Below are 27975 nucleotides of genomic sequence, written 5' to 3'. Positions count from 1 at the left end.
CCTTCCACAATAATTCTCTACAACGGTGCCACATAAAGATGTCTGCTCCGTCCCCGACTACACCCTCTACACTCACGACCCCGCGGCCAAATTCGGCTGTAACTGCTCCCACAAGTTTCCAGATAAAAACAATCTCAACGTCAGTGTCAACAAGACGAAGGAGCTAGTTATCGATTTCAGGAAAAAGCGGTGGATCTCCGGTCACCATCAATGGTGCTGAAGTGGAAGTGGTTGAGGATTTCAAGTTCCTCGGAGTTAATATCTCATTAATATCTATCTCCGATATCCAGACCAACACCTTTACTGAGAAAACTGAGAAACTCTGACCTGCCTCAATCATTCTGCTACATATTAGCATTGAAAGCTTACTGTTGAGTGTATCATAGCTTGTTGTGGGGACATCTCTGCCTTTTAAACAATACATTGCAGATAGTTCTGGATGAAGCCGGGTCCATATCACGATGTTGACTCAGCACTGTTGACTGCATTTGCACTTCACGATGCCTGGGATACGGCAGCGACATGTGCAAATACATGTCTCACCCCGCTCATTCCTTATACTTCCTGCACCCGTCGGGCAGAAGATACAGAAGGCTTAAAGCTCGCACCACCAGATTCCTGAACTGCTTCCTCCCCTCTGTTGTCAAAGATGCGCCACTCAGCGAAAAAGACGTAGTATCACATGTGTGATTGTGGACGCCATTTTACCGGTCTGCCCACACACTGTCCGTGAGGCTGAGGTTGGGAAATGGGTGGGGTGGGGGGAGGGTAGAAGCAAAAAGCCCCCCGTGAGAAATGGTATTTAACTCGGAAATTGAGGATAGATAAAAGCTGGAGTAACTCAGCAGGACAGGCAGCGCAGCGACTCTGGAGAGAAGACCCTTCTTCAGACTGAACTGAACTCTCGTCGGTAAGAGTACTTGTGATTGTCTGCAGAAGGGTCTCGACCAGAAACGCAACCCTCTCCCCAGAGCAGCTGCCCGTCCCGCTGAGCCACCCCAGCGGGACTCCCTCTCTCCCTGTCTCTCTGTGCCCTTCTCTCTCCCTCTCCCCCTTCCTCTCTCCCTCTCGAAACCCTCTCTCTCTCTTCTTCCTCCTCCATAGCTGAGCTCCTCTGCCTTCCCCGGATTCTTCTCGAGCTCTCTCTCTCTCCTCTCTCCTCTCTCGGCTCTCGTCTATCTCTCTCTTCGTCTCTCTCTCTCTCTCTCTCTCTCTCTCTCTCTCTCTCTCTCTCTCTCTCTCTCTCTCTCTCTCTCTCTCTCTCTCTCTCTCTCTCTCACTCTCTCTCTCTCTCTTTCTCTGTCTCTGCCCCATCTGCCTTTCTCTCTCTCTCTCTCTCTCTCTCTGCCTGAGAGTTGGCAGCCCTCCTAGTGTCCTAGGTCCAAAGGAGGATAGAAAGAAAATACTTTATATGGTCTACGTAAGAAGTTTTAAATAAGCTCTTCTACATTGAAGGTAAATTGACATATTAGTGGCAAAATGCATCTTCAATATACTGGTCTCTCCCCACAACTGAACAATTGAATTTAAATGCTATATATTGTGATATGTATTTATATATATTTTTTGTGTGTATATATATATATATATATATATATATATATATATATATATATATATATATATATATATATATATATATACATACATACATACACAGAGATTGAAAGAAAAAGGTTGCTAAACAAATTAGAGGAAATCTGAATAAAGAAACTAGAGAAATATGTCAAGTCACATAACACATTTAAAAAACATCTCGCACAACGCCACGCGCTAGGCGTACGCCGTCGATGCTGCGTACGCCGGCCGAGACGCTGCGTACGCCGGCCGAGACGCTGCGTAAGCCCGCCGAAACGCTTCGTACCCCGGCCGAGACGCTGCGTACGCCCGTCGAGACGCTGTGTACGCCCTCAATGCGCCTGCAGGCATTGCAAGATTTTTCAAGCGACCACGTTTGGTCGCGCTAGACGCATGCAATCGCATGCTGGTGGGGACAGGTCCTTAACTTGCCTCTCACACACAGGCACACACAAACACACATTTATATAAATATATATATAAGTTAAATTTAATTTTGTGCACAGTGTGTGTTAAAGCAATACAAGGGAAGCTGCACAACACAATGCAAGGGAAACTACGCGAAGGTGGCGGCTGGGGAGGAAAGATGGGAGGGAAATGGGGGAACAGGGGGAAAACATTTACAATAAAATTAACTAAAATATGTGAGGTGATAGATGCGCTGAATCAAACACTTCCCGACAACACTGATTACACTGATGATAGAGCGGATTACACAGCGGGAGGCATATCGGACAAATGGCGGCCGAGACGTTCCGTCACGTACTACACGTCAGCCCATTGGATTTCGGAGGAGTGGTCTATCTTGCTTTGGTTGTCAGGCATCTGAGCCGCGTTTTCATATACCAGGTTGTTGCCGTATCACCTCTACCCCCTTGCTGACATTAGGCTTTATGCGCGACCAAACTTGAACTGTGCCCTGCACTCCGATTTCACCTTTTACATTACCTGTTGCTGAGATTGAATTGTTTGTACTGGTATTTAATATTATTTGATCTGATTGGATTTCTTGCAAACCAAAGCTTTTTGCAGCTCCCGGAGAGACATGACAACAATGCACCTAAACCTCAATCTGAAGAGAATTAACCTGTGCCAGATCCAATGAACGACCAACGATCAAGTATATTAACAAAGGAATAGGTGACGTTTCGGATCGAGACCCTTCTTCAGACTGATCGGTCTCGACCCTAAACGTCACCTATTCCTTCGCTTCACCGATGCTGCTTCATCCGCTGAGTTTCTACAGCATTTCTGTCCGGCTTCGATTTCTCCAGCAAATGCAGTTCTTTCTGATGCAAGTATATCAACATTTTCTGGTTAATACCGCCCTAATCTGGTGTGCAGACTAGCATTCCCGTGTCTCGCACACTATTTTCACTTTACCTTTAACATTGTCTTTATCAACATATCATCCCACATCTCAGTCCCACTTACTGCATTCCATTGACCTACCGGGTATTCCGATTGCTGCCAGAATTGGATAATAATAATATTCAACTTCCAAGTGCCGCTTCCAACTCATTATTCCTTCAAGCCGTCCGCAGTTATGCAGTGCAAAACTTAGATAAGTCAAAGTGAGAATTCAAACAGCGCTATATTTATATTACTAGAAAAAATTGAAGGACTGCGTGCGTTCACCTCCCCGCGGACATTTATTTTGGACCGTTGAACAAATAGTTTGCTCCCAGGTGATGCAAAGTCATCAAACTCATTATGCGACCGCTCCCTACTCAGGCACCAGCTGAGCACCAACAGAACAAAATAACTGAAAATACGGCTGCACATTCTATTTTTAAATGTTAACGCGTGGCACACAGATGCAGCAACATTCATGTCATATAACCATATAACCATATAACAATTACAGCACGGAAACAGGCCATCTCGACCCTTCTAGTCCGTGCCGAACACATAATCTCCGCCAGTCCCATATACCTGCGCTCAGACCATAACCCTCCATTCCTTTCCCATCCATATAACTATCCAATTTATTTTTAAATGATAAAAACGAACCTGCCTCCACCACCTTCACTGGAAGCTCATTCCACACAGCTACCACTCTCTGAGTAAAGAAGTTCCCCCTCATGTTACCCCTAAACTTCAGTCCCTTAATTCTCAAGTCATGTCCCCTTGTTTGAATCTTCCCTACTCTCAGTGGGAAAATCTTTTCCACGTCAACTCTGTCTATCCCTCTCATCATTTTAAAAACCTCTATCAAGTCCCCCCTTAACCTTCTGCGCTCCAAAGAATAAAGCCCTAACTTGTTCAACCTTTCTCTGTAACTTAGTTGCTGAAACCCAGGCAACATTCTAGTAAATCTCCTCTGTACTCTCTCTATTTTGTTGACATCCTTCCTATAATTAGGCGACCAAAATTGTACACCATACTCCAGAATTGGCCTCACCAATGCCTTGTACAATTTTAACATTACATCCCAACTTCTATACTCAATTACATCCCAACTTCTATACTCAACATGTATCCACACATGCTACGATGTAATACAGTATTTTATTTGTAGCATTTGTAATGCATTTTCATGACACCGTTCCATGCATTTAACATGCACCCATTAATAATTTGATCTTGCATTTTCCGTGGAGCTGCCTTTCAAAAGGAAAGATTATCATTTTTGGGCAGGGTCTAAATGATGTAAATCACAGGGAACCTTCCAGAAGACATCGTATACATTCAGATACAACAGCAGCATTAATGTCTTTCAACTGTTGGCACTTCATGAGGTAAAGGATAGGCGAATATAATGTGTAATGTGACAACTGACTGGAAATAAACAGCGGCTAGAAATATTCTTGATCAACAGGTTATGTTTAAAGAAATGTGTTAATTCATAAAACACAGAGGTGAACAGCTTTTGATGTTACTCCAGATATTAGGGCGAATTCCTCTCGATGCATTGATCGTTGGATATATCAAGAATGTTGACGTGCAAGATGATAGAACCGATCGAATCCGTTAAGGAGACTCTGACCGGCGGTACATGTATGGGGATAGATAATTTTGAAGAAACTCTTGACCTAAGGAAAAAGTGTCATGTTTGCTGCCCTCAAACTAAGCAATTCAAAGAAAAAAATATCTTCACAGAGCAGTACAGCATAGGAACAGGGATATTATTTTTCGAAATAATTCATTAAGGATCCATTTAAACTAGGGAGTATGCAACTCTCCTCACACGAATGGTACTAATATTGGACAGTGCGAATTGTGAGATGGACTGGACAATGCAGAAGCTTTTTCTCTCTGCAGCGAACAAAACAGGAGGAATTATGGAGAATTGAAATATGACAAGGCGATCAATTGAGGTATTATATTTTGTTCCTAAGATATAGGTCTCTACAAGAGGCAGGAGTCTAAAATAAGTAAATATTTAAAGGGACACAGTGCCAACTCTCCCTCACGGGAGGGGCAGGTATATTGAACCAACTCTCACTGTAAGTGGTAGTTGCATGTTACACCGCACAGAAACAGGGCCTTTTCTCCATCTTGTTCATGAACAATTTGCTTGCAACCAATGCGAGTCAATTTGAATGCGGATGGTAAGAATTTTTTCCCTGAGCCAGCTTGAGGTGTGGGCTTATTTCACGGCAGGAGTCGCACACAGTTGGATATAAGTGGAGTTTAACCACCTGGTCTGGGACGTTTACGAGACGGCACGTGCAATGTTGTTCAGATCGCAATATGTTAGCGATGATACCATTAATCTGGGGAGTGGCAGCGTATTAATGACAAGGTTTTTGCCTGGACTGGAGTGGTGGTTCAATCCCGAGAGAGACTGTATAGGTCAGGATATTTTATTTCTCTAGACGGAACGATGTTGAGATTTGACATTTCAAGTTTTGAACGTTTTCACGAGAGACAATATAATCAAGACAGGCGTCGAAATGGCCAATTGTCTTCCTAATGACGAGGAAGAGAGATTTTGTAGAGTTGGAGACTCATATGTTATGTGCAGAAATTTGCGCCTTGCCCCGGCGGAAGGTGATGTGTTGTTCTTCGACCTTGGCATAACGTCCTGGTGTCATCCGACAAGCGCGACCAAACCAGAAGCGTGAGGTCGAGTGAGTGACACGGTGTCGAGGCGTCGAGGCGGCTGCGGACGGGCAGGCCTTTGCCACGCCGATTATTAAAGATGGAATAGAACCGCATTTGGATAGCAGTGACAGGATAGGTCAGAGTTATCATTGATTTATGAAAGGGAAATCATGCTTGACAAATCTTCGGGATTTTTGAGGACGTAACAAGTAGAATGGTTAAGAGAGAACCAGTGGGTGTGGTGTATCTGGACTTTCAAAAAAGCTTTCACAAGGTCCACCACATGAGATCTGTGTGCAAAATTGCAGCACATTGTAGTATACTGTAGGGCCACTTTTCAACATAATTGTATAAGGGGTAAGAGTGTTGTAAAAACAAGCCTGAAGGCTTTGTGTCTCAATGCAAGGAGCATTCGTAATAAGGTGGATGAGTTGAATGTGCAGATAGCTATTAATGACTATGATATAGTTGGGATCACGGAGACATGGCTCCAGGGTGACCAAGGCTGGGAGATGAACATCCAGGGATATTCAATATTCAGGAGGGATAGAGAGAAAGGAAAAGGAGGTGGGGTAGCGTTGCTGGTTAGAGAGGAGATTAACGCAATGGAAAGGAAGGACATTAGCTTGGAGGATGTGGAATCGGTATGGGTAGAGCTGCGAAACACTAAGGGGCAGAAAACGCTGGTGGGTGTTGTGTACAGGCCACCTAACAGTAGTAGTGAAGTTGGAGATGGTATCAAACAGGAAATTAGAAATGCGTGCGACAAAGGCAAAACCGTTATAATGGGTGACTTCAATCTACATATAGATTGGGTGAATCAAATTGGCAGGGGTGCTGAGGAAGAGGATTTCTTGGAATGTATGCGGGATAGTTATCTAAATCAACATGTGGAGGAACCAACGAGAGAGCAGGCTATTTTAGACTGGGTATTGAGTAATGAGGAAGGGTTAGTTAGCAGTGTTGTTGTACGTGCCCCCTTGGGCAAGAGTGACCATAATATGGTTTAGTTCTTCATTAGAATGGAGAGTGACATTGTTAATTCAGAAACAATGGTTCTGAACTTAAAGAAAGGTAACTTTGAGGGTATGAGACGTGAATTGGCCAAGATTGACTGGCAATTAATTCTAAAAGGGTTGACGGTGGATATGCAATGGAAGACATTTAAAGACTGCATGGATGAACTACAAAAATTGTTCATCCCAGTTTGGCAAAAGAATAAATCAGGGAAGGTAGTGCATCCGTGGATAACAAGGGAAATCAGGGATAGTATCAAAGCGAAGGATGTTGCGTACAAATTAGCCAGAAAAAGCAGCATACCGGAGGACTGGGAGAAATTCAGAGACCAGCAGAGGAGGACAAAGGGCTTAATTAGGAAAGGATAAATAAATTATGATAGAAAACTGGCAGGGAACATAAAAACTGATTGCAAATGTTTTTATAGATATGTGAAAATAAAGAGATTAGTTAAAACAAATGTACGTCCCTTGCAGTCAGAAACAGGTGAGTTGATCATGGGGAACAAGGATATGGCGGACCAATTGAATAACTACTTTGGTTCCGTCTTCACTAAGGAAGACATAAATAATCTGCCGGAAATAGCAGGGGACCGCGGGTCAAAGGAGTTGGAGGAATTGAGTGAAATCCAGGTTAGCCGGGAAGTGGTGTTGGGTAAATTGAATGGATTAAAGGCCGATAAATCCCCAGGGCCAGATATGCTGCATCCCAGAGTACTTAAGGAAGTAGCTCCAGAAATAGTGGATGCATTAGTAATAATCTTTCAAAACTCTTTAGATTCTGGAGTAGTTCCTGAGGATTTGCGGGTAGCAAACGTAGCCCCACTTTTTAAGAAGGGAGGGAGAGAGAAAACGGGGAATTACAGACCAGTTAGTCTAACATCGGTAGTGGGGAAACTGCTAGAGTCAGTTATTAAAGATGGGATAGCAGCACATTTGGAAAGTGGTGAAATCATTGGACAAAGTCAGCATGGATTTACAAAAGGTAAATCATGTCTGACGAATCTTATAGAATTTTTCGAGGATGTAACTAGTAGCGTGGATAGGGGAGAACCAGTGGATGTGGTGTATCTGGACTTCCAGAAGCCTTTCGACAAGGTCCCACATAAGAGATTAGTATACAAACTTAAAGCACACGGCATTGGGGGTTCAGTATTGATGTGGATAGAGATCTGGCTGGCAAACAGGAAGCAAAGAGTAGGAGTAAACGGGTCCTTTTCACAATGGCAGGCAGTGACTAGTGGGGTACTGCAAGGCTCAGTGCTGGGACCCCAGCTATTTACAATATATATTAATGATCTGGATGAGGGAATTGAAGGCAATATCTCCAAGTTTGCGGATGACACTAAGCTGGGGGGCAGTGTTAGCTGTGAGGAGGATGCTAGGAGACTGCAAGGTGACTTGAATAGGCTGGGTGAGTGGGCAAATGTTTGGCAGATGCAGTATAATGTGGATAAATGTGAGGTTATCCATTTTGGTGGCAAAAACAGGAAAGCAGACTATTATCTAAATGGTGGCCGACTAGGAAAAGGGGAGATGCAGCGAGACCTGGGTGTCATGGTACACCAGTCATTGAAAGTAGGCATGCAGGTGCAGCAGGCAGTGAAGAAAGCGAATGGTATGTTCGCTTTCATTGCAAAAGGATTTGAGTATAGGAGCAGGGAGGTTCTACTGCAGTTGTACAGGGTCTTGGTGAGACCACACCTGGAGTATTGCGTACAGTTTTGGTCTCCAAATATGAGGAAGGACATTATTGCCATAGAGGGAGTGCAGAGAAGGTTCACCAGACTGATTCCTGGGATGTCAGGACTGTCTTATGAAGAAAGACTGGATAGACTTGGTTTATACTCTCTAGAATTTAGGAGATTGAGAGGGGATCTTATAGAAACTTATAAAATTCTTAAGGGGTTAGACAGGCTAGATGCAGGAAGATTGCTCCCGATGTTGGGGAAGTCCAGGACAAGGGTCACAGCTTAAGGATAAGGGGGAAATCCTTTAAAACCGAGATGAGAAGAACTTGTTTTCACACAGAGAGTGGTGAATCTCTGGAACTCTCTGCCACAGAGGGTAGTCGAGGCCAGTTCATTGGCTATATTTAAGAGGGAGTTAGATGTGGCCCTTGTGGCTAAGGGGATCAGAGGGTATGGAGAGAAGGCAGGTACGGGATACTGAGTTGGATGATCAGCCATGATCATATTGAATGGCGGTGCAGGCTCGAAGGGCCGAATGGCCTACTCCTGCACCTAATTTCTATGTTTCTATGTTTCTATTGACACGGATAAAGAACTGGTTGGCAGGCAGGAAGTAAGGAGCAGGAAATGACGGGCCTTTTCAGAATGGCATGCAGTGACCCGTGGGGTGCCGTAAGGCTAAGTGGTGGGACGCCAGTTATTTACAATATATATTATCGATTTAGACGAAGGAATTAAATGCAACATCTCCATGTTTGCGGATGACACAAAGCTGGGTGGCAGTGTGAGCTACGAGGAGGATGCTATGAGGCTGCCTGGTGACTTGGATAGGTTCGGTGCGTGGGCAGATGCAAGTAAGATGCAGTATAATGTGGATAAATGTGAGTTTATCCACATTGGTGGCAAGAACAAGAAGGCAGATTATTATCTGAATGGTGTCAGATTTGGAAAAGGGGAGTGTTAACGAGACACTGTTGACCTTGTACATTAATCACTGAAAGTAAGCATGCAGGTACAACAGGCAATGACGAAAGCTAATGGCATGTTGGCTTTCATTAGATTAGATTAGATTATACCTTTAATAATCCTTTACAGGAAATTATAGTGCCACGACAGCTTCAAACAGACATAACACCACACATTTCCTCAAATAGCTTCCATACTTAACAAGTTAAAATACAAGTTAAAATACAAGTTAAAATACAATGAATGAAAAAAAAAGTGCAGTTATTTATGCGCATTATATAACCTTATAGCAGCTGGTATACAAGACTTCCTATGTCTCTCAGTTTTGCACATTGGTGCAATCAGTCTCTGACTGAAGATGCTGCTCTTGATCACCTTCAGGGCATGGAGTGGGTGAGTGGGGTTGGTCATTATTGAACCCAGTTTGTTCAGAGTTCTGGCCTCTGCCACCTGCTGGACCGTTCGTTGCTCAGCCCCGACCACTGAGCCGGCCTTCCTGATCAGCTTGTCCAGTCTGTTTTTGTCCTCTATGCGGGCGCCATCTCCCCAACAGGCCACAGCAAAAAAACAGAGCACTGGCCACCACTGAATGGTAGACACTGCACAGTAGGGGTTGGCAGATGTTAAATGACCTCAGCCTCCTTAAAAAATACAGTCGACTTTGTCCCTTCCAGCACACCGCCTCCATATGACTCTTCCCGTCCAGCTCACTGTTAAGCTGCACACCAAGGTACCTGTGGTTGGCGACCACCTCCACCTCAGTGCCCTTAATGGTGATTGGTGTTGGTTGAGTCCTCCTCCTCCCCCTCCTGAAGTCCACAACTATCTCCTTGGTTTTTGTGGTGTTAAGATGGAGGTTATTGTGTGCACTCCACTCCACAAAGTTGCTTATTATGTCTCTATACTCCTCCTCATTGCCCCCTTTGATGAGGCCGACAACAGCTGTGTCATCCGAAAATTTCTGCAAAAAGCAGCTGTTGGTGTTATATTGGAGATCCGCTGTGTAGATGGTAAACAGGAATGGAGCCAGCACAGTTCCTTGTGGAGCCCCTGTGCTGCTCAAGATGGTGCCTGAGACATTGTTCTGTAGGCGCACGTACTGTGGTCTGAGAAAAAGGTAATCCAAACACCACAGTACCAGTGATGGATCCACTTTCATCTTCTCCATCTTCTCCCCTAGCAGTCGGGGCTGAATTGTGTTAAAGGCGCTTGAGAAGTCAAAAAATGTAATCCTTACAGATGCATCAGGGATGTCCAGATGTGTGTACACCCTCTGCAGCATGTAAATGAGGGCATCATCGACACTGATGTTAGGCTGATATGCAAACTGTAAAGGATCCATTTGAGTTGACACACTAGTCCTGATGTTGGAGAGGACAAGTCTCTCAAATGTCTTCATGATATGTGAGGTGAGCGGTACTGGCCTGTAGTCATTGTGGTGAGTGGGATGGGTCTTCTTTGGGACAAGTACCAGGCAGGATGTTTTCCACAGCCTTGGAACCTTCTGTAGACACAAGCTCAGGTTGAACAGGTGTGCTAGGATACCACACAGCTCTCAAGAGCAAGTCTTCAGTAGCCTTGGGCTGGTGTCATCCGGCCCCACTGCTTTCCCTGGCTTCGGTCTGTCCAGCATCCTCTTGACCTGAGCAGTATGAAGAGTCATAGGTGGGGCTGCTGGTGGAGTGGGAGGTGGAAAGAGGGGACTCCGTACAGGTGACATCTCAGGAGTGTTGGAGAGGGGGAGGGGAGGTGGAGAGGAAGCAGCAATGGTCAGCAGATCAGGTGGGGGAGGCTGGGGTGGTGTGGGGCAGTCAAATCTGTTGAAAAATCTGTTCAGATCATCAGCCAGACTCTGTTCGCCATCAGGCAGTGTACCACCCTTCTGCTTCATGCCCGTGATCTTTCCCATTCCAGCCCATACCTGCTTCACTCCATCCTGCTGCAGCTGTCGTTCTAATTTGAACCTATAAGCTTCTTTCCCCTCCTTAATCCTCACCTTCAGTTCCTTTTGAAGTTCTTTGATTTTATTCCTGTCGCCCTCCCTGAAAGCCTTTTTCTTCTCATTTAGTAAGGCCTTCAGGCTGCTGGTAATCCAAGGTTTGTTATTAGGGTAGCAACGAATTGCCCTGGATGGCATGATGTCATCATAACAGAAATTGATGTAATGGGTAATGCATTCTGTTAGGCCGTCAATGTCTTCCCCATACTCCTCACAGAACACATCGCATAGCGAGAGGATTCGTGTAAAGGAGCAAGGCGATCCTGGTGAGACCGCAGTTTTGGTCTCCTTATTTGAGGAAGGACAGTCTTGCTATTGAGGGAGTGCAGCTTATGTTCACCATCTTAATTCCCGGGATGGCGGGACTGACATATAATGAAAGGATGGATCGACTGGGTTTATATCCACTGGAATAGAGAAGGATGAAAGGGTATCTTATAGAAACATATAAGATTCTTAAGGAATTATACAGGAAAAATATTTCCGATGTTGGGGGCCCAGAACCAGGGGTCACCATTTGAATCTGTGGAATTCTCTGGCACAGAAGGCAGTGGAGGCTAATTCACTCGATGTATTCAAGCGAGAGTTAGACTTCGCTCTTCGGCCAACTGAATCAAGGGATATGAGGAGAAAGCAGGGACAGGGTACTGATTCTGGATGATCAGCCAGGAACGTATTGAACGGTGGTGATGGCTCGAAGGGCCGAATGCTGAGAGAATGGAGCAGCTGGGCTTGTACACTCTGGAGTTTAGAAGGATGACAGGAGATATCATTGAAACAGATAATATTTTTAAGGGCTTGGACACGCTAGAGGCAGGAAACATGCACCTATTGTCTATTGTCTATTGTCTATATGTCATGCCATGAGTGCTAGATACCTTGAAGCATAAGTCGACAGGGAAGCAAATTACATCTGGTCAGCATTCGCAGATTCTACCGCGAGAAGAAAATGTCGAATTTTCAGGAATCAGAGATCCAGGAATCAGTCTGGTGAACTTTCTCTGTACTCCCTCTATGGCAAGAATGTCTTTCCCCTCTATGGCAAAAATGTGTAGGACCCCCACACCTTTCCCTGTCTCACACTCTGTAACCAGCTAAAAGTTTCAATCAGCGGAGATAAGCAATGTTCATCATTGAAGGCTGAAATGGCTTCAAATAGTGAGGATTGGTGAAGAATAGCCTGAAACCAAATGTAACATTGTTTGTGATCAAAAAAGTATGTTGTGCAGTGTGTATAATAATTCCCTATTTCTTCTGCAACATCGGTGACGGCTGCATGAGAAAAAGGTGACAGTGTTCACTAGGATTTGACCACAATTCAATCAATGGATCATATTTTGTACAGCTCATCCATTATTTGTCAGTCAGACCTTGAGTACAAATCGCCAGTCTCTTCATAAAGGCAAGAGTGAGCATGTTGCTATAGAAACTCCTTAGAGGAATGACCCTTGTAGGAAAGGAAATATTTCCTAATCTAATCAAATCCATTAAACAAATAAAATACTCCAGCGGCCAAACGACATTGCCAAGTGCAGGAACTATCTTTGAAGTAGTGGGGAGGTGTCTGACTGCCAGACGGCTACAGGAATGCATGGAGGCGAGAATAATTTCTTATCATTACCTGAGATGGTTGGAATGTTCTTTCGTTATCGATAGCACAATATGAATTCTGAAGAATTCCGAAGAACACAGTGAGGTCAGGAAAAACTTGCTTTATTTGTTACGTACGGTACAAATGTAGCATCAAGACATTAAAACAAAAACACTTTAAATGCCTTTAGGGTTTTGGGCCAGTTTCGGGTCGGGGCCCTTCTTCAGACTGACACTATGCGAAGGGTGCGCAGCATCGTCAAGGACTGCTCTCACCCCAGCCACAGTCTGTTTACCCTCCTACCATCCGGGAGATGCTACAGGTCTCTCCGTTGCCGGACCAGCAGGTCCAGGAACAGCTTCTTCCCTGCGGCTGTTACATTACTCAACACTGTAGCTCGGTGATTGCCAGTCGCCCCCCACCGGACACTCCTTCCCCCAGAAAAAGTGCACTACTACGACTGTATTTACGTATATATATTTATTTCTCATATTCTATGTTCGCTCTTCTGGGGAGATGCTAACTGCATTTCGTTGTCTCTGTACTGTACACAGCACAATGATAATAAAATTTGAATCTGAATGTTAGCAGATGAGGGGGTGATCGGAAGATGAGTGGAGTAAGTGACAAAGACAAGAGATAATCTATATTACTATATCTCTGATCTTGACCGCTTTTGGCCGACTGTGCTGTGATTTCCGAGAGAACGGCGCCATCTACGGCCGTCATTTTTGGCCACCTCGCTCAGAGCCCCCCTCCGCCGTATGAGTGCGGAGGATTTTTCCCGTCGATTAAAAATGAGGGAGATATTAATGTTTTTACATTTTCTCTGCTGCCCCCGCTGGCGGCAGGGGGAGGGACTATAAAACCAGGAAGTGTCGTGCCTCACTCAGTCTCTGCCAGACCCAGGAAGCGAGAGGGTCTGGCAGAGACTGAGCTGCGAATAACACTGAAAGCACGTCTACTCCACGGTGAGTCCCATCAATACGGCTGTAAAGCGGCTGCAGCCCTTTTTAAAACGTTTGTGTTCGCAAAATGATTTTTGGTTGTCGGGTGTCTGCAGCCCAATTGTTTGCCTCGCCTTTTTTTTAACAAATTTGTGTTCACTAAATGAATTTTGGTTGTCGGGTGTCTGCAGCCCAATTCAATTCAATTCTATTCAACTTTATTGTCATTGCACACATACAAGTATGGGTACAACGAAATGCAGTTTAACGTCACTGCGTAGTAATAGTGCAATATAGAAATAAAAATACAGAATAAGCAAACAATGTGGACAGAGAGACTGGAGAAATCTATCGGCGGGACTCCGAGTTCAGCAATGTGATAGTGTTGTTGTAGAAGCTGTTCCTCACCCTACTAGTACGAGACCTGAGGCTCCTGTACCGCCTCCCTGATGGGAGGAGGGCAAACAGTCCATGGTTAGGGTGGGAGGGCTCTTTGATGATCTTCCCGGCCCGTCTCAGACACCGTTTTCGGTGGAGGGCATCCATGACAGGGAGCGGGGCACCGATGATGTACTGAGAGGTTTTCACCACCCGTTGTAGTGCCTTCCTGTACGCTACGGTGCAACTGCTGTACCATACCGTGAAGCAGGTGGTCAGGATAATTTCGATGGTACAGCGGTAAAAGTTGGTCAGGATCTGGGGTGACAAGTGAGCTTTCTTGAACCTCCTCAGGAAGTAAAGGCGCTGCGGCGCCTTTTTGATCAGCTTGGAGGTGTTGAGGGACCAGGACAGATCCTCCGAGATGTGTACCGCGAGGAATTTGTAGTTGGAGACGCGCTCCACCTCAGTCCCATTTATATGGATGGGGGTTATGTCTGACCCCTCTGTTCTTCCTGAAGTCAACAATAATTTCCTTCGTCTTCTTGTAGTTGAGGACGAGGTTACTGTTGGCACACCAGGTTGTCAGGTGCTGGACCTCCTCCATGTAGGCTGACTCGTCGTTGTCACTGATCAGTCCTACCACCGTGGTGTCGTCGGCAAATTTACTGGTGGCGTTGGAGCCATTCTTAGGGATGCAGTCATGGGTGAAGAGGGAGTAGAGGAGAGGGCTGAGCACACAGCCCTGTGGCACGCCGGTGTTCAGTGTTATAGTGGAGGAGGTGAGGTTGTTGACCCTAACAGACTGTGGTCTGTTGGTGAGGAAATCCAGTGTCCAATTGCAGAGGGAGGTGGAGATGCCAAGTCCGCTGAGTTTGGTGATCAAGCTAGGATAGGTGTTATTGCTGTCCAGGTGGGTCAGCGCAGAGTGTAGGGCCGCCCGATATGGCGTCCTCTGTAGACCTGTTGGTCCGGTAGGCAAACTGATGGGGGTCCAGTGTGGGCTGGCTTTGAGGTGAGCCAAGATCAGCCGCTCAAAGCGCTTTGCAATGACAGAGGTGAGTGCCACTGGGCAGGAGGTCGTTGAGACTCCCTGCTGATTGTTTGGGCACTGGCACAATGGTTGATGTCTTGAGGCAAGTAGGGACGACACCCTGGGCCAGTGACAGATTGAAAATGTCAGTGAAGACCAGGGATAGTTGTCCAGCACATGACCTGAGCACCCGCCCGGGGATGCCATTGGGGCCGGCAGCTTTGTGCTCATTCACCTTGCTCAGTGCATCTTGTACAGCAGAGGTGGAGAGACTGAGGGGTTGTTCATTCGGGGGTGGAGCAACTTTGATGGCTGGAGTTTTGTTGTCCCGGTCAAAGCGAGCATAGAAATGGTTTAGCTCGTCAGGAAGGGAGGCGTTGTCTGGGGGGGGGGGGGGGGTGTTAACTTTATGGTAATCGGCAATGGTTTTGATTCCTTGCCACATGCACCTGGGGTCAGAGTTGTTTTGGAAAAGCTACTCGAACCGCCGTTTGTGATTGAGTTTAGCATTCCTAATTCCCTTTTTCAGATTGGCGCTGGATGAGCCGTATCCCTCAGCGTTGCCAGATCTAAAGCGGCATCGCGAGCCTTCAGCAGGAGTCTGACCTCCCTGCTCATCCACGGCTTCTGGTTAGGGAAGGTCGTTATCTCTTTCTGGGTAGTGACGTTGTCAGTGCAGAATTTTATATAGTCCAAAACGGTATTTGTTTGCCTCGCCATTTTTTTAACAAGTTTGTGTTCACAAAATGAATTTTGGTTGTCGGGTGTCTGCAGCCCAATTGTTTGCCTTGGCTTGGCTTTTTAAATCGTTGCAACAGTTGGATGCCTGCCCAAGCATCCATATGGCCCACAATGTATATACTAGCCCTCTGGAGACCAGTACCTTCGGCCCGCAGCACCCATACTAGTCGCCCCCCCCCCCCCCACTGGCGAGCAGTATTGGAATTGGTGGAGAGATGGAATATTGCGTTGGTGACCAGCCCTCCCGTGTGATGCTGGGACCCAACGGGTCCCACTTAGTCTAGTAAGGAGATAAAAACGTGTGAGATAAGGAGAGAGGAATGTATATGTGCAGCTTTAAGGGACATTGGTCAGGTAGCATTTGGAGTATTGCATACAGTTCTGGTCACTCCATTACAGGACTGATGTGGAGGCTTTGGGGAAGATACAATATAATACAATACAATACCGTTTATTTGTCATTTGAACCACACATGAAGTTCAAACGAAATTTGGTTTCTGCAGTCATACAACAAGAAAGGAACCAAGATACACACCAACACAATTTACACAAACTGTGTAATCTCCTCACTGTGATGGAAGGCAAAGCACCCGCCGGGCGCTAGCAAGTCCCGCGGCCATTTAAAGCCGCGCCGGGCGATGTAAGGCCCCACTCCAGGTCACTTTCAACCCCGCAATACGGGCGGGAGAAGTTGCTGTTGCTGGTGCTCCGTAAAGCGGTCTCCCACCGGGGACCCGCGAGCTCCCGGTGTCACCATCCACCGGAGTCAGGTCGCAGCAGTGCGCCACCACAGCCCTCCACGCTCCAAAACCGGCCAGCTCCACGATGGTAGGTCTGCAGCTCCGCCGGCTCCGTGACTTGAGTCCCCAGGTCGTTCCGGTTGGAGGCCGCTCCACGGTGCTAGGCCCCATCGGCAACGGAGACCCGACAGGGAAAAGGTCGGGTCCCCGTACAGGGAAGAGATTCAAAAGTTTCCCCCACCCACCCACCCCCCCGCCCCCCACACATACACAATTAAAAACTCACTACAGACTATACCCTCAACGGGACAAAAAAAGACAGACGGACTGCAGAGGCCGCTACGACGTCGGTCGCGCCGCCCACTATGGTGCAGAGATGGTTAACCAGAATGGTTTAAAAACAATGAACTGCACAAACTTGTTTACAAAAAAGCACACAAAGTGCTGGAGTTATTCAGCGGAACAGGCAGCATCTCATGAGAGAAGGAATGGGTGACGTTTCGGGTCGAGACTGAAGAAGGGTCTCGACCTGAAACATTACCCATTCCTTCCATGTCTACTTCTCCATGTCGCAGCCTTACCACAGGACGGGCAGGGGAAGGGACGCTCACCCCTGTGGGTACTCTGGTGCTGCCACAGGCTGGACCTGCGGGTGAAACCCTTGCCAGTCTCAGCGCACACAAAGGGTTTCTCTCTCATGTGTATCCGCTGGTGCTCCAGCAGCCCCTGTGCTCTCTTGAAACGCTTGCCGCAGTGGGAGCAGCTGATCACCCGCGTGGGCCCGCTGGTGCTGCCGCAACCCCCGCGAGCTGTCAAACGCCTCACCGCAGTACGGGCAGTCGTAGGGCTGGCCACTGGTGTGCACGCGCTGGTGAGACAGGGCGTGGGAGGCCATTGCAAATTGCTCTTCACACACCGGGCTGGGGACGCGACGGTCGCCGGCGTGCACCCGCTGGTGGGACAGCAGCCTGGAGGAGCGGGTGAAGCCCTTGCCGCACTGGTCACAGGTGAAGGGGCGCTCGCTGGCGTGAGTGTGCTGGTGCTCCACCAGCCTGTCGGAGCGGGCGAAGCCCTTGCCGCAGTCACTGCAAATGTAGGGCAGCTCCCCGGTGTGCAAGCGCCTGTGCACCTTCAGTTCCGTGAACGACTTGAAGCCTTTGCCGCAGTCCAAGCAGGTGAAGGGCCGCTCATTGCTGTGCACCCGCCGGTGGTTCTTCAGCTCATGCATCGTCTTGAAGCTCTTGTCGCAGTCGGAGCAGGTGAAGGGTCGCTCACTGCTGTGCACCCGCCGGTGGTTCTTCAGCTGGTCTGCCCTCTTGAAGTCCTTGCCGCAGTCAGAGCAACCAAAGGGCCTGTGGAAAGGACGGTCGCCAGTATGCACCCGCTGGTGGGACAGCAGAAAGGTGGAGCAGGTGAAGCCCTTGCCGCATTGGGCGCAGGTGTAGGGGCGCTCGTCGGTGTGGGTGCGCTGGTGTGCCTGCAGGTTGTTGGCGCGGGTGAAGCCCTTGCCGCAGTCGCTGCAGGTGTAGGGCCGCTCCCCCGTGTGCAGGCGCCTGTGCATCAACAAGTCCAGCGACGACTTGAAGCCTTTGCCGCAGTCGGAGCAGGAGAAGGGCCGCTCACTGCTGTGCACCCGCTGATGCCGCTGTAGCCCCGACAAGCAGGCAAAGCCCTTGCTGCCGGTGGAGCAGACAAAGGGCTTCTCGCCCGTGTGCACCCGCCGGTGCTGCCGTAGCCCAGACAACCAGGCAAAGTTCTTGCCACAGGTGGAGCAGCCATAGGGCTTCTCGCCCGTGTGCACACGCCGGTGGCTCTTCACCTCATGCGCCGTCGTGAAGTTCTTGCCGCAGTCGAAACAGTCAAAGGGGCGTTCTCCCGTGTGCACCCGCCGGTGAGTCTCCAGCAGGCAAGGGTGCTGCCAGGCCTTGCCACACACGTCGCACTCATAATGCTTCTCTTTGTTGTGCCCCGTCATGTGGACCTCCACCGAAGCTCAGCCTGCACACCGGCACCCTGGCCGCCCTCAATGGCCGCTCACGTCCCCGTCTCTCCGTCCACAGCAACGGCTCCTAAACCCTGCAGGTGGGGAGCACAGAGGGTCAACAAGCTGGCAAACAGCACATTACTAACGCGCGAACATTACTAATGCTTGAAGTGGGGTGGGAAGGGCAGTGGGGCGAGGGGGGGAAGGGGGACGGGTGGAGGGGTTAGGGGGAGTGAGGGGGAGAAGAGGGTGTGAGCAGGAGAAGGGATGGGGCGAAGGAGCAGAGAGGTGGTGAGGATGCAAGTGACGGAGAGGGGGAGGGGGATGAGGATGGTGGAAGCGAGGTGAGGGGGAGAAGGGAGAGGGTTGAGGAGACACGTGGGAGAAGGGGGGCCGAGCTTCCGGGCACCTCCGCCAGCCATGGGCCCTGCGCCGAGACGTCTGCCACACGTACGGCGCGCACGACCGGCGCCCTGACGTCATCCCCAATACGAGGGGGACTGCCGGCACCGCCCCGCCGGTGATTGGCGTTGAGCCACGTGGGGCGGCGGCATGCATCATGAGAAGTGCATCATGCATCATGCGTCTGTGAGGATCGTGGATAGGTAACGTTTCACAGAAACATAGACAACAGTTGCAGGAGTCGGCCATTCGAGCCAGCATTCAATATGATCATGGCTGATCATCCACAATCAGTACCCCGCTCCCGTTTACTCCCCATATTCCTTGATTCCGTTAGCCATAAGTGCTAAATCTAACTTTCTCTTGAAAACATCTATTGAATTTGTCTCCACTGCCTTCTGTGGCAGAGACATCCAGATTCACAACTCACTGGGTGAGTTTTTCCCCATCTCAGTCCGAAATGGCCTACACCTTATCTTTAAACTGTGGTCCCTGGTTCTAGACTCCCCCAACATCAGGAGCCTGTTTCCTGCACCTAACGTGACCAATCCTTTAATAATTTTACATGTTTCCATAAGATCTGCTCTCATCCTAAATTCCAGTAAATACAGGCCCTTTCTTTCATCATATGGCAGTCCCTCCATCCCGGGAATTAACCTTGTGAACCTACGCTGCACCCCCCCCCAATAGCAAGATGACGAGTGCAGTGTCTCTATGCTCTCTAGTGTGGTGTATTTTCTGTTTGTTTTCGTCTGTGTTTTCAAAGGTACTCTGACGTGGCGTCGAAGGACGAGAAGCCGAAGCAAAACACTCTAAGCCAAATAGGCTGTCAAATAGGCTGCGTCGCCTAAAAGCAAACTTACCGAATGCCGCTCTGCGAAAAGTCAAATAACCGACATGACGTCACGGGGGGGGGGGGCTTGTTAGCGATTGTTCCAGATCCATTTTCCCACACAAGCCATTATTTGACTTTTCGACAGAGCGGCATTCGGTTAGTTGGCTTGTAGGCGACGCAGCCTTTCGGTTAGGTGGCGTTTCGGCAGAGCGGCCATTCTGTGAGTCTGCTTTTAGGCGACGCAGCCTTTCGGTTAGTTGGCTTTTAGCCGTCCCGCCCTTTCCGTTCGTTGGCTTTTCGGCTTCGTATGGTTTTGGTTCGTTGGCGTTTCGGCTTCGTATACTTTCGGTTATTTGGCGTTTCGGTTTCGTTTCCATTCGGCTATTTGGCTTCGACTTCTTTGCTTCGGCTTCTCTTCCTTCGACACCACGTCCGCACACGGTTTTCAAATCTGTGTGAAGCGGACTTTGTGTATAGTCGACAAAACTTAATCGACATCGGATTACGCTACAATCTAGCCGTCAGAAGTGATTTACAGAGGGCTTACAACATAGAGGAGGACATCGCTAGACCACCGGGGTCACCGTGGATTGTGAGTTGGACCGGCAGGCGACATAGACGGCGATGAGAGAGGACGCAGAAGCGAGGATGCCACCCCAGATCCTCTGGCCACCAGTAGATCAGAGAGATTGTTTGTGTCCTCCTTAGTGAAGACGGATCCAAAGTAGCTGTTCAACTCATCTGCCATTTCCTTGTTCCCCATAATAAATTCACCCGTTTGAGTCTTCAAGGGTCCAACTTTGGTCTTGACTAATTTTTTTCCTCTTCACATACCTAAAGAAGCTTTTACTCTCATCATTTATATTCTTGACTAGCTTACCTTCGTACCTCATCTTTTCTCCCCGTATTTGGCTTTTTAGTTATCTACAGTTGCTCTTTAAAAGTTGCCAAATCCCCTGGCTTCTCGCTCATCTTTGCTACGTTGTACTTCTCTTTCATTTTTATACTGTCCTTGACTTGCCTTGTCAGCCGCGGTCGCCCCTCACTCCCCTTTCGATCTTTCTTCCTCGTTGGAAGATCTGATCCTGCACCTTTTGAATTATTCCCAGAAATACGCACCATTGCTTAATTGAGTGAAAACAGGACAAAGGAAATAGAGTTCAAGGGAAATGTAGAATAGATCATTGTTGGATAGATCAACGGGAGGCCACCATCGATTCCACTGTCAAAAATGCCCAACAGAGGATGTACTTCCTGCGGCAGCTGAGAAAACACAATCTGCCACAGGCAATGATGGTCCAGTTTTATTCTGCCATCGTAGAGTCTGTCCTCACCTTCTCCATCATGGTCAGTGTAACTGGCCCTGCAGCCTCCGTGTGCTCTTGAAACAGTGGGAGCAGCCGCTCAGCGGTGTGGGTCCGCCGGTGCTGCCGCAACCCCCGCGAGCTGTCAAACGCCTCACCGCAGTACGGGCAGTCGTAGGGCCGACCACTAGTGTGCACGCGCTGGTGAGACAGGGCAGGGGAGGCCATGGCAAAGCGCTCTCTGCACACTCCGGGCTGGGGACGGGACGGTCGTCTTCGTGCACCCGCTGGTGGGACAGCAGCTTGGTGGAGCAGGTGAAGCCCTTGCTGCACTGGGCGCAGGTGTAGGGGAGCTCGCCAGTGTGTGTGAGCTGGTGCTCACGCAGGTGATGGGAGCGGGTGAAGCCCTTGCCGCAGTAGCTGCAGGTGTAGGGCAGCTCCCCGGTGTGCAGGCGCCTGTGTAGCTTCAGTTGCGAATACGACTTGAAGCCTTTGCCGCAGTCGGAGCAGATGAAGGGCCGATCATCGCTGTGCATCCCCCGGTACCGTTGTAGCCCCGACAACCGGGCAAAGCTCTTGCCACAGGTGGAGCAGCCATAGGGCTTCTCGTCTGTGTGCACCCGCTGGTGGTTCATCAGCTCATGTGCTGTCTTGAAGCGCTTGCCACAGGTGGAGCAGCTGAAGGGGCTCTCGCCGGAGTGCATACGGTAGTGCAGCAGCAGGGTCTGGTAGCGGGGGAAGTTCTTGTCGCTCTCCGAGCAGTCGAATGGGCGTTCTCCCGTGTGTACTCGCCGGTGGTTCTCCAGCAGGTACGGGTGCTGCATGACCTTGCCACACAAGTCGCACTCATAACGCTTCTCCTTGTTGTGCCCCGCCATGTGGTCCTCCACCGAAGCTTAGCCCCTTTTAGTTCAGCGGTTTTAGTTACTGAGCGGTTTTCACCACCCGTTGTAGTGCCTTCCTGTCCGCTACGGTGCAACTGCTGTACCATACCATATAACCATATAACAATTACAGCACGGCAACAGGCCATCTCGGCCCTACAAGTCCGTGCCGAACAACTTTTTTCCCTTAGTCCCACCTGCCTGCACTCATACCATAACCCTCCATTCCCTTCTCATCCATATGCCTATCCAATTTATTTTTAAATGATACCAACGAACCTGCCTCCACCGCTTCCACTGGAAGCTCATTCCACACCGCTACCACTCTCTGAGTAAAGAAGTTCCCCCTCATGTTACCCCTAAACTTCTGTCCCTTAATTCTGAAGTCATGTCCTCTTGTTTGAATCTTCCCTATTCTCAAAGGGAAAAGCTGGTCCACATCAACTCTGTCTATCCCTCTCATCATTTTAAAGACCTCTATCAAGTCCCCCCTTAACTTTCTGCGCTCCAGAGAATAAAGACCTAACTTATTCAACCCTTCTCTGTAACTTAGTTGTTGAAACCCAGGCAACATTCTAGTAAATCGCCTCTGTACTCTCTCTATTTTGTTGACAACCTTCCTATAATTGGGCGACGAAAATTGTACACCATACTCCAGATTTGGTCACACCAATGCCTTGTACAATTTTAACATTACATCCCAGCTTCTATACTCAATGCTCTGATTTATAAAGGCTAGCATACCAAAAGCTTTCTTTACCACCCTATCTATATGAGATTCCACCTTCAAGGAACTATGCACGGTTATTCCCAGATCCCTCTGTTCAACTGTATTCTTCAATTCCCTACCATTTACCATGTACGTCATATTTTGATTTGTCCTGCCAAGGTGTAGCACCTCACATTTATCAGCATTAAACTCCATCTGCCATCTTTCAGCCCATTCTTCCAAATGGCCTAAATCACTCTGTAGACTTTGGAAATCCTCTTCATTATCCACAACGCCCCCTATCTTGGTATCATCTGCATACTTACTAATCCAATTTACCACACCTTCATCCAGATCATTGATGTACATGACAAACAACAAAGGACCCAACACAGATCCCTGAGGCACCCCACTAGTCACCTGCCTCCAACCCGACACACAACCATCCACCATTACCCTCTGGCTTCTCCCATTCAGCCACTGTTGAATCCATCTTGCTACTCCTGCATTTATACCCAACAGTTGAACCTTCTTAACCAACCTTCCATGAGGAACCTTGTCAAAGGCCTTACTAAAGTCAATATAGACAACATCCACTGCTTTACCCTCGTCAATTTTCCTACTAACCTCTTCAAACAATTCAAGAAGATTAGTCAAACATGACCTTCCAGGCACAAATCCATGCTGACTGTTCCTAATCAGACCCTGTTTATCCAGATGCTTATATATATTATCTCTAGGTATCTTTTCCATTAATTTGCCCACCACTGAAGTCAAACTAACAGGCCTATAATTGCTAGGTTTACTCTTAGAACCCTTTTTAAACAATGGAACAACATGCGCAGTACGCCAAACCTCGGGGACTATTACAGTTTCTAATGACATTTGAAATATTTCTGTCATAGCCCCGGCAATTTCTACACTAACTTCCCTCAATGTCCTAGGGAATATCCTGTCAGGACCTGGAGACTTATCCACTTTTATATTTTTCAAAAGTGTCAGTACTTCTTTTACTTTGAAAGTTATAGTATTCATAGCTACTCTACTAGTTTCCCTTACCTCACATAATTCAATATCCTTCTCCTTGGTGAATACCGAAGAAAAGAAGTTGTTCAATATCTCCCCCATCTCTTTTGGCTCTGCAGATAGCTGTCCACTCTGTCTCTCCAATGGACCAATTTTATCCCTCGTTATCCTTTTGCTATTAATATAGCTGTAGAAACCCTTTGGATTTACTTTCACCTTACTTGCCAAAGCAACCTCATATCTTCTTTTAGCTTTTCTAATTTCTTTCTTAAGATTATTTTTACATTCCTTATACTCCTCAAGCACCTCATTTACTTCATGCTGCCTATAATTATTGTAGATCTCCCTCTTTTTCCGAACAAGATGTCCAATTTCCCTTGAAAACCAAGGCACTTTCCATTTTTTACTGTTTCCTTTCAACCGAACAGGAACATAAAGATTCTGTACTCTTAAAATTTCCCCTTTAAATGTCCTCCATTTCTCTTCTACATCCTTCCCATAAAACAAAATGTCCCATGTCACTCCTTTTAAATCATTTCGCATCTCATCAAAGTTAGCCTTTCTCCAATCAAAAATCTCAGCCCTAGGTCCAGTTCTGACCCTCTCCATAATTATATTGAAACTAATGGTATTGTGATCAGTGGACCCGAAGTGCTCCCCAACGCATACCTCTGCCACCTGACCCGTCTCATTTCCTAACAGGAGGTCCAGCACTGCCCCTCCTCTAGTAGGTACCTCTATGTATTGCTGCAAAAACTATCCTGCACACATTTTACAAACACCAAACCATCCAGCCCATTTACAGAATGTGTTTCCCAGTCTATGTGTGGAAAGTTGAAGTCTCCCACAATCACTACCTTGTGCTTACTACTAATATCTGCTATCTCCTTACATACTTGCTCTTCCAATTCTCGATCCCCATTTGGCGGTCTGTAATACACCCCTATAAGTGTTGCTACACCTTTCCCACTTCTCAGTTCCACCCAAATGGCCTCCCTAGATGAGCCCTCCAATCTATCCTGCCAAAGTACTGCTGTAATATCTTCCCTGACTAGCAATGCAACACCTCCACCTCTTGCCCCTCCAATTCTATCACACCTGAAGCAACGAAATCCTGGAATATTTAGTTTCCAATCACAGCCCTCCTGCAACCATGTTTCACTGATCGCCACAACATCATACTTCCAGGTGTCTATCCAGACTCTAAGCTCATCCACCTTTCTTACAATGTTCCTAGCATTAAAATATGCACATTTAAGAAACCCCCCGCCTCTTATTCTCTGTTTATTTCTTTTTTTTCTTTCTCCTCTTGTGCCCGAGTGCTTCCCTTTTCTGCTTCCTGTCTCCCATTTTGTCTACTAGCTTTCTCTATTTGAGTCCCTCGCCCCAACCATTCTAGTTTAAAGTCTCCCCAGTAGCCTTTGCAAATTTCCCCGCCAGGATATTGGTCCCCCTCGGGTTCAAGTGCAACCCATCCTTTCTGTACAGGTCCCACCTTCCCCAAAAGAAGTTCCAATGATCCAGAAACTTGAATCCCTGCCCTCTGCACCAGTCTTTCAGCCACGCATTTATCCTCCACCTCGCTCCATTCCTACTCTCACTGTCGCGTGGCACAGGCAGTAATCCTGAGATTGTTACCTTTTTGGTCCTTTTCCTTAACTCTCCTCCCAACTCCCTAAATCCTCCCTTCAGGACCTCTTCCCGTTTTTTACCTATGTCATTGGTACCTATATGTACCACGACCTCAGGCTCCTCTCCCTTTGATTTCAGGATATCTTGGACGCGTTAAGACACGTCCGAGACCTTGGCACCAGGGAGGTAGACCACCATCCTGGTCTCCCTACTGCGTCCACAGAATCGCCTATCCGACCCCCTAACAGTAGAGTCCCCAATTACTATTGCCCTCTTCTTTTTGTCCCTACCTTCAGGAGCAACAGGGCCGGTCTCTGTGCTGGAGGCCCGTCCGCTCTCGCTACCCCCGGGTAGGCTGTCACCCCCATCCGTACTCAAACAGGAGTACTTATTTGCAAGGCGTACCGACATTGGAGTACTTACTCGTCCCTGCCTCTGCCCCTTGCCCTTCCTTAGCGTGACCCACATGTCTCTCTCCCGAGGTATTGGAGTGACCACCTCCCTATAACTCCCCTCTATGACCTCCTCACTCTCCCTGACCAGACAGAGGTCATCGAGTTGCTGCTCCAGGATCCTAATACGGTCCCTTAGGAGCCCCATCTCGCTGCACCTGGTGCAGATGTGGACGTCTGGAGGGCCATCCGACACCATGACCTCCCACATCTGACATCCCGAACAATACACTGCTCTGGCTGTCATTCTCCCGCCTTACCCTGGATCCGATACAAGTACAATGCAATAGAAACTGCTGGGAGAAATCAGTAGGTATCTGACTCACAACAGCTGCTCCCTCTTGACCTTTAAACAGCACCTTTATTATATAAACAAAAAGCACTGTACCCTTAGCTCACTGTACCTTTACTAAAGCACTGTACCTTTAGCCCACTGTACCTTTAGCTCACTGTACCTTTACTAAAGCACTGCACCCTTAGCTCACTGTACCTTTACTAAAGCACTGTACCTTTAACCAGAAAGCAGAAATGCTAACCTGAGGTTGCACCCAATCAGCGGCTTCCACCAGAACCCTCCCTATGAAGTGTGGAACGCTACAGATTTTGGTAAAAGCCCTGACCCTCCTCCACTCGCTCCAACGGTCCCGGGCCTCTGTGAAAGCAAGCCCCGCGCTCGCTTTATATACTCACCGCCCTGACCCTCCTCCACTCGCTCCTATTAAATCTTTTCCCCTTCACCTTGAACTCGTGTCCTCTGGTCCTCATTTCAACTACTCTGGGCAAAATCTGTGCATCTACCCGATCTATTCCTCTCATGATTTTGTACACCTCTATAAGATCTCCTCTCCTCCTGCGCTCCATTGAATAGAGACCCAGCCTGCTCAACCTCTCCCTATAGCTCACATCCTCTAGTCCTGGCAACATCCTCGTAAATCTTCTCTGAACCCTTTCAAGTTTGACAATATCTCTCCTATAACACGGTGCCCAGTACTGATAACAATATTCTAAATGCAGCCTCACCAACGTCTTATACAACTACAACTAGACCTCCCAACTTCAGTTCCAACGTCAGTGCCAACATGGGCCGCCTACGTTTTCACCAAGGAATTGTCCCCCAGTATTTTAATTCCCAGGTCTTGAATGAGATAAGGACCAAGGTCTTCAAGTTGTGTAAAAAGTACGGCACCCATTGATGGTAAAGTGCTGGAGTAACTCAGCGGGTCGGGCAGCATCCCTGCAGAGAAGGGTGGGGTTTCATGTTGAGAACCCTCTTAGAAAGCTGGTACTCCAGCTTTTTATGTCTTTTTCTGTGCAGTTTTGTTCTCCTAATTTGCAGAGACCGTTCCCTCCGCAACTCTCTCGTCCCTTCCCACACAAACCACCGCCTCCTCAGGTACCTTCCCCTGCAACGGCAGAAGATGCACCACCTGTTCCTGCACCTCCCACTTCGACTCTGTCCTGGGACCCCGACAGTCCTTTCAGGTTAGGCAGAGGTTCACTTGCACCTCCTTCAACCTCATCTACTGTATCCGTTGTTCAAGATGTGGACTCTTTTACATCGGCGAGACCAAACGTAGACTTGGCGAACGTTTCGCTGAACACCTTCGCTCAATCCGCCTGAACCTACCTGATCTCCCGGTTGCCAATACTTTGAATCTCCCGCCTATTCCCACACAGGCCTTCCTGTCCTCGGTCTCCTCCATTGTCAGAGTGAGGCTAAACGGAAATTTGAGGAACAGCATCTCATATTTTGCTTGGGCAGCTTACAGCCCAGTGGTATGAATATTGATTTCTCTCACTTCAGGTAGCCCCGGCATTCCCTCTCTCTCTATCCCTCCCCCACCCAAGTCGCACTAGCTTCTCTTTTTCACCCAACTCTTTTTACCCAAGAAACAGCTAACGTGGCCAGTTTCCTTTATCATCAATACTTTTTTTGCATATCTTTCATTCATTGTTCATGACAGGTGATGAGGCTATTTATAGGCAACGACGCATTCTGTATGTACAGGCGAATAT

The 27975-nt window shown here is 47.9% G+C and overlaps 1 protein-coding gene across 1 annotated transcript in view; it reads right to left on the bottom strand.

Moving 5' to 3' along the window:
* Nucleotides 1–12545: 12545 nt before the first annotated feature.
* Nucleotides 12546–27975, bottom strand: part of LOC116981467 (zinc finger protein 271-like) — a 74894-nt gene continuing 59464 nt past the window's right edge. The window contains exons 9-13 of the mRNA XM_033034518.1: nucleotides 21713–22151; nucleotides 19166–19301; nucleotides 18516–18655; nucleotides 17630–18083; nucleotides 12546–12572 (exon numbers count right to left, since the gene is read on the bottom strand). Coding sequence (XP_032890409.1) covers nucleotides 12546–12572; nucleotides 17630–18083; nucleotides 18516–18655; nucleotides 19166–19301; nucleotides 21713–22151 — 1196 coding nt within the window. The remainder of the gene's footprint in view (nucleotides 12573–17629; nucleotides 18084–18515; nucleotides 18656–19165; nucleotides 19302–21712; nucleotides 22152–27975) is intronic.

Source organism: Amblyraja radiata, chromosome 15, assembly GCF_010909765.2.
Source record: "Amblyraja radiata isolate CabotCenter1 chromosome 15, sAmbRad1.1.pri, whole genome shotgun sequence".
Classification (NCBI taxonomy): Eukaryota; Metazoa; Chordata; class Chondrichthyes; order Rajiformes; family Rajidae; genus Amblyraja; species Amblyraja radiata.
This window is presented reverse-complemented; position numbering and strand designations above follow the sequence as displayed.